This window comes from Scardinius erythrophthalmus (genome assembly GCF_964197995.2).
Source record: "Scardinius erythrophthalmus genome assembly, chromosome: 15".
Classification (NCBI taxonomy): Eukaryota; Metazoa; Chordata; class Actinopteri; order Cypriniformes; family Leuciscidae; genus Scardinius; species Scardinius erythrophthalmus.
The window spans coordinates 31217503-31225755 of record NC_138235.1 but is presented as its reverse complement, the minus strand read 5'-3'; the positions used below and the strand labels follow the sequence as shown (position 1 = coordinate 31225755).

At 36.6% G+C, this 8253-nt stretch overlaps 1 protein-coding gene across 1 annotated transcript; it reads right to left on the bottom strand.

The window, feature by feature from the left end:
* Positions 1-259: 259 nt before the first annotated feature.
* dazap2 (DAZ associated protein 2) lies at positions 260-6984 on the bottom strand. Its single transcript, XM_081386938.1, has 4 exons — positions 6809-6984; positions 5554-5672; positions 3670-3921; positions 260-3043 (listed from the first exon to the last, which is right to left on the bottom strand). Exons 1-4 carry the CDS (start codon positions 6819-6821, stop codon positions 2915-2917), a joined length of 513 nt encoding a protein of 170 aa, XP_081243064.1. The 5' UTR covers positions 6822-6984; the 3' UTR covers positions 260-2914.
* Positions 6985-8253: the final 1269 nt, after the last annotated feature.

Sequence of the window (8253 nt, the reverse complement as noted above, 5' to 3'; positions counted from 1 at the left end):
CTAGTACAACTAAAATTAAGATTTCGTTTGTCTACAAGAAATCCATTTCCATGCAAGTATTTTCTAAAATAATTAATCCTCTGGATTGTAATTTACAACGATAATCAATTTCCAAGATCTATATCCGGCCTTGCTTTGGACTAAATGTGAATTTCAAGAGAAACGTTTGCTGCAATCTGGAGATAAACCTCCACATGAACCAGTCAGCAGGCAAAAATTTCAACACCAAACGTTGAAAGACATATTACAACACAGATGGTCAAAATTCAAAATAGCTTTTATTCTAAATTTTGTTTTATACTTAAGGTTTAGTATAAAAAAAGTTAAGTGCACCACATTTTTCACTGGAGATCATTTTGTCATGTAGCAAACTAGGAAGGACCTCGGTTCCTTGATGCTGCAGTATGCATCCATTATAACCCATCACAATTGATTTATATTATATATATATAGAAAAAAAAAATGAAAAGGGTTCCCTGAACTGTAGTGCCCACAAAGACGTATATACCATCTGTGACTGTCATGGTATTGAGGCTCAAGATAAGCAGTGTATCCGCTACATTGCATACACAAACACACGGTGGCACATGCCAAGATAAAATGCTGCGCTAAGATTGAAACAGATAAGAGTTCTGAAGACTTTGCCCTCATGTTTTTTGCCTTATGTTATTTTCATAACAAAGTAAAAATAAATGAAATGAGATTTGAATTAGTAATAAAAAGTCAGGTTAAGGAATAACCAGGTCAGAAGTTTCAACTAAAATAGCAACCTAACTTACATGCGAAATCACAGAAAATTATATAAATGGTGCTAAGGCAATGCCAGCATACTTGGCATGTTTTTTTCTTTTTTCTTTGCAGATAGAAAATCTACCTGAATGTTTTTATTTTATTTTTTATTATTCAGATGGGCAAAACCGTTAGAACTGTAGTGTCGGATACCCAGTGATGCACCTGATACACGTAATTTAAAGCCTAAAAAGTAGCCCCATTTGCCAAGCTAGCATGAAATTCCCTATTTTTTTTCTTTCTTTTTTTAATCAGTCAGAAAATATATATGGTATAATGACAAAAAATGATGAGATACCAGTGAATGTATGAAGAATAAACTCAAGTGAGCATTTCACCTCAGTATTATCTAGCAAAAAAGCAGCATTTTAAATTACAGTCACATATAATACAGGCAACTGCTACAGAACTTTTAAGTTGTAGTGTCAAGCAGAAAACATGTGCTTTTGAAGGGCATTCTAGCACTGCTGGGAGCAGAAATGAAGATTTAGCAATTAAATAAATTATAAGAGCAAAAAGTGGTGGAGACAACTGCTGGTGTAACTCAGTGAGGTTTTCCTTTTATGTCAGGTATTTTGAAAAACATTTTAAGTCACGTTACAGATGTGAGGAAAACTAATCCCTTGCGAAACATTAACAAATCAACACCACAATTTCTCAGCCGAACATAAGCCGTTGTATATGCTACTACGTATTACCGTGCCGCTTTGAAAAATCATCAATGCAGCAACAAGTGTAACTGATGCGGTTTTCGTATTTAAAAGCATATGTACAAAAGAAATCGGCAAAAACATTTCAGAATTGGTTGACAGTGCACATAAATTAATCTTGTAGTACTTCTAAAAATTTTTAACAATGATAACTTTTTATTAAGAACAAAATGACTGAAAAGTGCATGCAGAAACATCAAGATGCAACTAGGAAACATGAATATATTTTTCAACACAACCCCCTACAAAATGCAGTCACAGCAGTGGTGTGCTCTACCTGGTGCGTGACACCTGCAAAGCAATCACCATCATCTCTAAATATGATATGTTTACTTATTTCAGTATGAATCTGAGTGCAGATGTACTTTGACAGAAGACTTACAAAAAGCAAAAAGCTTTTAGTGCATTCTAGTCCAGATCTTTGGTACAAGCAGCTCCCCACAAACAAACAAAATGCTTGATGTGCCAAACTATTTTAAATACTGAAAATAAATCGTCTCTTGATTAAGCCCTGACCGTTGTAAACAACTTTACCTTTGTGGAAATGCTAAAGAGGTTTGTGAAGAAGCACATAGAGCTGGAACACACAAAACACACTCTAAACGGCTATATGTACAGCTCTGGGTATCCGACATAGGAGGGAAAATATTGAGAAAAAAAAAAAAAGTCCAACTTTTGTTTGTCTTGTTCGCTCTCTCTTTTACTGCATTTAGGTTCATTCTTATGTAAATTCCTTTGCTTTTAAATAATGGTGCAGTTTTGGCACCTGATAATATTTATATACGCTTGCCCAAAGGTACAATACGCCACCGCTGTTTGATTTTGTAAACACGTCTTTCTCTTTAATTTGACAAATCTGACAAGACCTTAATAATGATAGGAATGAAAGGCTTAGTTAAGCGTACTATTCAAAGAGAACGTTTCAAGTGCATAGCTACTTTACACAGATGATCAAACTGGCTTGGTAGTTCTCTTGGCATGATCTCCGGCTCAAGAAAACAACCAAAAAACTAGAAAATGTACTATAAAATGAAGCCGAATGAAGTTGTAAGAGGTACGCCAGTGGCAATAAAGGTAAAAATGACCTGGTTTTCACCTTAAAAGTTGTCTTAGCCAACCAATAATTATGAAAGATGACATACATGATCACTAAAAGTTCGATCCTACAAATATCATGCACTTTTGAAAGCGGTTTTAATCGTGAATACGCAATGACTGCGTTTTTACACAATTATATCAACAGCGGAGTATTGTACCTTGAGTAAGGGGCTCTAAAATATTACATTCCATTAGATTAAATCAGTATTGTGGCTTAGCCAAGCAGCCCCAAGGGAGGCAGGCGTGGGAGAACAGGTAAAGGGAACCAGGGAGAGGGAAAGGAGGGCTTCGGTCCAGGCCCAGGGTGATGCTCATTGTTACCAAATGGTGTAACCGCCGCTGGAGCCGCCCATGAAAAAGTTGCCCTTGCGTTGTGTCATCACAACATTTGCACCTTGCATGGCCGCCATCTGAGCAGCGTTAGGGAGGTGACCAGGAGGTGGAGGCTTAAATACAGAGACAAATTATGTTAATTAAATACATCTTCAGCCACAAGAATATGTAGTAAGTTGTAACTTATAGGATCTCAGAAAAGACTGAACCTACAGGGAATTTCAAATCGAATTCCTTGAACTAAATGGTTCTCTCGAGTACTGGGACAAAAGAGTACAATCATGGCTACAGAAGTGCAAAAAAGTTGGGAGGGAAAAAACTGAAAGAAACTGGCGTTCTGTCAGTTTTTGTCATCCCAAATCAAAATGGCGTTGTGTACGGGTAAGAAAGCTGTCGCCATAGTGTTTTGTTTTTACTATAATGCTGTTTAAAGAGTGGACATAGTATGATACAGTTTTCAGTGATAAACCTACTCTTGCAAATCTACTGTTCTGTTCATAACCCTCTGTCGATCCGACTGTCCGTGGGCGGGGAAACAAAAACTCAGAAGTATAATCTGCAGTTTTCACGAAAGCCCTGGAGCTGTCAAAACTTTTGCTGGACTGGACATTTGCTGACAAATAAACGTGAATTTCTCAGTCCACGTAACATGGAGAACGAGTAAACATTGTTCATTTACATATAAATGGATATTACTTCCTGGCTAAGAAAATTCAACAGGTTTACTGTGAATACTCACAGGAATGGAAGCACTGGTGCCAGGCCCGAAGCGAGCTCCAGCATCAAATCCACCATCCATCATGACGGTGGAGCCAGGAGGGTACATGGGTCCCATTTGATAATAAGCCATTGGGACACCGGAGGCCATGGCTCCCATTGGCACAGTCTGAGCATGCATTGGCATGTACATCTGAGTACCAGGGTATGCTGAGGTCATTTGGGCCATCTGTCCAGGGGCTGGGGGAGGAGCCATATACCTGGGCTGATAAACCTGTGAAATACAAAAACCCTAAAATGTTATTTTAATGATTTTTGTATGAGATGACAGAATTTATATATATATATATAAAAAAAGATTTTTAAAATGTGCCACACTTGAAGCCATTTTAAAATGCAGATAAACACTAATCTGTTACCGCATAGCTAGTCCATAAATTTATATTTATTATACCTTTATTATTTATTAATAAAATGACTATAATGACTATTTAATTGAACATTGGTCTCTTTTATCATTTCATTTCTGATGCAGTTTTGTAAAAAAAAAGAAAAAAGGTCTCATTAAGGCCAAACTCAATCAATTCACTGAAACTAATGGCCTCTTTTGGCTTATTGCTTAATTTTTCTCAACGTCAAGTTATTTGTTATAAATCTAGCATACTGGCTACATCTCTCTTCCCTTTGGGACTATATTAGCGATCACACCAATGCACAATGTTGTTCTGTTTATTATAAGCACACGCTGCAGTTCAGTTATCTGCCGCTTTAAATGTCTGAGGTCTTTAAAGCAAGATGGATTCTGATTGGTTCTTGTCAATGTTTTTATCATTCATCAGCTGGAAAAAATAGTTGTGAAAGTGATTCCAACAATGTCGTTTCTCTGTGCCGTTACCGCTTTAGTTGTGGTGTGGACTCAACTATTCTTTTACATTTAGAACGATTTTAAAATAAAACTATATCTTAATCATTATAGTTATCATCCTTGGTGTGAACGGGCCTTAATTCATTGCATTGTCTGTCTGCATCACAACAGATGATTCATCAAAAGCAATTTCCAGATATGATGCATTTCCTTAGAAAAGGAAGGACTCTTTAGCATGCAGTCTTGAGTAAGGGAACGTGGATTCTTGAGTGTTAAAGGCAGGGTAGGCGATTTGTTCCAGATTTTTTTTGTTATGCTGGTTGAAAGTCTCTTCACATCAATGAAAAGCTTATTTATTCAGCTTTCAGATGATGTATACATCTCAATTTCAAAAAACGGACCCATGTGACTGGTTTTGTGGTCCAGGGTCACGTCTGTGGAAGGCGTAGGACCTTGAAATGTTCGTCCAATCATTGCATTCAGTCCGAATGCAATGGTACGATGTCCTACCGGCCAGACAGAGTCAAAAAACAAACAGCAGCCACCTTTAACAGTTCCTCCTAAACCAAAACAACCAGCTTATGATGCGTTCACGCCATAACTACTGTAATTTGGAAGAGATTGAAACCTGTGACGTTATACTCTGAGAGGTTTGTGACTTGATGGCAACACTATCAACACCGAAATGAATCTGCAGCAGTCAGGTGGTACAGGTGAGTGCTCTTTAAGTTGTTCATGTTCATTATTATTGTAATGTTATGTGCTTTGAGACATGAGGTTGTGCCATCTCTCGTCTCGTGATGCTTTGGAAACTCTGCTGTGTGCGTTCATGTGTTTTAGAGGGTGGGATCTCATGCTTTCAAAGCTAATTTTCTATTGCTAGCCGTACCCTACCTTTAAACTCGTTTAAAAACATGTTGCTATCTAATATAATACTTGATTAGTGCACATTGTTCTAAAGGGCATTTCCTACTCCTTTTATACTATAATGAGATATTGCACATTCACATGACCAGACAGAGAGTAACTAGTACTGGTAACCTCAGAGTATGGGGGAGGGGCATCTGGATATGGAGACACCTGAGCAGGGACTTGCATAGCAGGCGGGTAAACGGATGCTGTGCTCTGCTGAGGGTAAACAGCTTGTTGTGGATATGAACCTGCATGGACACAAAGCAGAAAACAGTCAAATCAATATCACGACAGAATCCTGTTCATTTACTGAAAAGAGAGTAATATTAGGGTTATATACTAAAGATATTGACCAAAAGAGGTCTTCTTTAAAGTCACTCTTGCTTTTTCATACTGCAATATTTATTATAAATGATTTATCAATGCACATCATCATTCTTTTATTCACGTGCCCTCATAATGTTTAATCAAAATAACATCTCTTCTCTGATGATGTGTTTACTGGCGTGAGGGCAGGACAACCTGTCACTCACATGAGATCGACCAATAGCAAAGCACAACGTTCCAACGATCCAATCAATTCCCGATGGACAAAATAAAGTCCCGTCCTCCATTTTTTCTTGTTCGAGAAGCCGTTTCACTTGGATATGTCACAATAGGGAAGAAAAAACTATTGCAACTTCTGTTTCATGCCGAAATGTGGATTAAATTAATTTAAATAGAACACATTATCATTTTTTTTTAATAATTAGAATTTTTGTATTGTACACAAAATAGCACATTAAAATATAATACAATATACATATCTAAAAATGACAACGAGAATAGAAAAATAAGAGGCAAATAGGCCAGTCTTAGCTGACTGCTAAATTACAATATATAATAAGACAATATGCAAACCTAAAAATGAAAACGAGAATAGAAAAATAAGAGGCAAATAGGCCCGTCTTAACTGACAGCTAATTTACAATATAAAGAATCAGACAAACTGTTCTTAAAACCACAGTATATTGATGAAGCACATATAAATTGTATTAATTAATGATTAAACGGAGGCTGTGAGCGTCTCGTTCTCTTAATGAGGTCACCTTTCTAATCACGTCATCGCGCTGTAGCAGCGAAGCTAGTTAACGTTACCCTTTAGCCGTTTTCATCTCAAAACATTAGCCAGTCCGCTGAAATCTGACATTCCCACGTAAAATATTACAGTTTCCGTCATGAGGTAGTCAATGATAGATGTTTTTGGCGCATAATCCATAAGAGTTCAGTATGTAAAACCGTTTGTTATATAAGTCGGTTATGAAGGCTAACGTTTACTCCATTGGTAGTTGCTAGGAAGCGGCTAAGCAAAATAGCAGAAGATCGGAGTTGATCGCGTATTTACCTTTGTTGTTCATTGTTCTTCACCGTAGATAAAAGATGCTAGGGGTCGAGAATTTCAACAGACCGAATTCTGCGTTTATTTGACAATAAATATAAGGGTTACTCAAAGTTCCTTGTCTTTCTTGCTCGTTACTTCCTTGTTTTCGTCTGGCTTTCCTTTGAGTATATTTGTGTTGGGAGGGGCTACGTCATGCTAGCGTCAGTTTTTGGTCGCCACTCCCTATTAAAGAGAAATACATGTCGAAAATGAAAGTGTCTGTAAGCCCCACTTTATACTATAAAAATACATGTAATACTAAGTTATATACAATATAAATTCTATAATATGTTACGCTGCTTATTTATATGTAAAATGGTTGCATGAGTAGGGCAGTTATCTCAAAGGGAAGTTGTCACAAGGGCGATATCAGTAATTATTGGCGTTTGAGTGAAAAGTCCAGTTATGTGTTTTCTCTAGCAGCGGTTTTATGTTGTTTTCAAATTCAAAGGCATAGTTCAAATGGCTCTTAAATTTTAAAAAATATATATTGTAATAGCTGTTAGGTAAACAAGTAGGCCTAAACATAATACAACTACAGTTAGCATTTTCAGTCAAGAGTCAATGATATTATGAAGATGAATGATTTAACTGAAAGGTTGGACTGTGGTTTCAGTTTAAGTGTATTATTCATAAATGTTAAGCAAGGGCAAGTTTTATGTAATTCATTACAGTTTTTGTTTTATTTACACTTTTCTGAAAAGCCAATAATACAACTTAAAAAATATGACATCCATGGAACCTTTCCATTGCACAAAAGCTTCTTTATAGTGGAAAAGGGTTCTTTAGATTACCAAAAAGCTGTGAAAGCGGCCAAATCTAAATCCTTTTCAGACATGCCATAGACCTATAAATTCTGTTATAAATCCCTCTGTTGATTTTCACTTTGATGAGCCAGTTATAGTTTGTGAACATTTTCTCAGCTTCTTAACAAATAAAATAAGTGATGTTAAACAGCTTATTGTCCCCTCAGATTGTGATCCCTGTATCCCTTCTGTCTGTACTTCATGTTTTAATGAATTTGAGCCAATTTCTAAACTCTCTTCTAGAACTTAAGCAATTAAAACCTACTATGTCAGTATGTCCTCAACTGATATTATTCCAATGCGCTTACTCATTCAGGTTTTTGATGCCATTGGGCCATGTATTTTATCTATAAAAAACAAGAGTCCTTCTGAAGGGACCGTTCTGAAATATTTTAAGCATGCAACTGTCAAACCCATGTTGAAAAGCAGAATCTTGATGTGACCGTTTTATCTCATTTTAGGCCTATTTCTTGTATATCTAAAGTTTTAGAGAAAGTAGTTTCTGCTCAAATTCATATTTTTTTTTTAGAGTACAGTGGTGTGTTTGAAACCTCCCAGGTTAACCTGGATAACAACATTATCTGTTGATTCTGAACTCTGTAG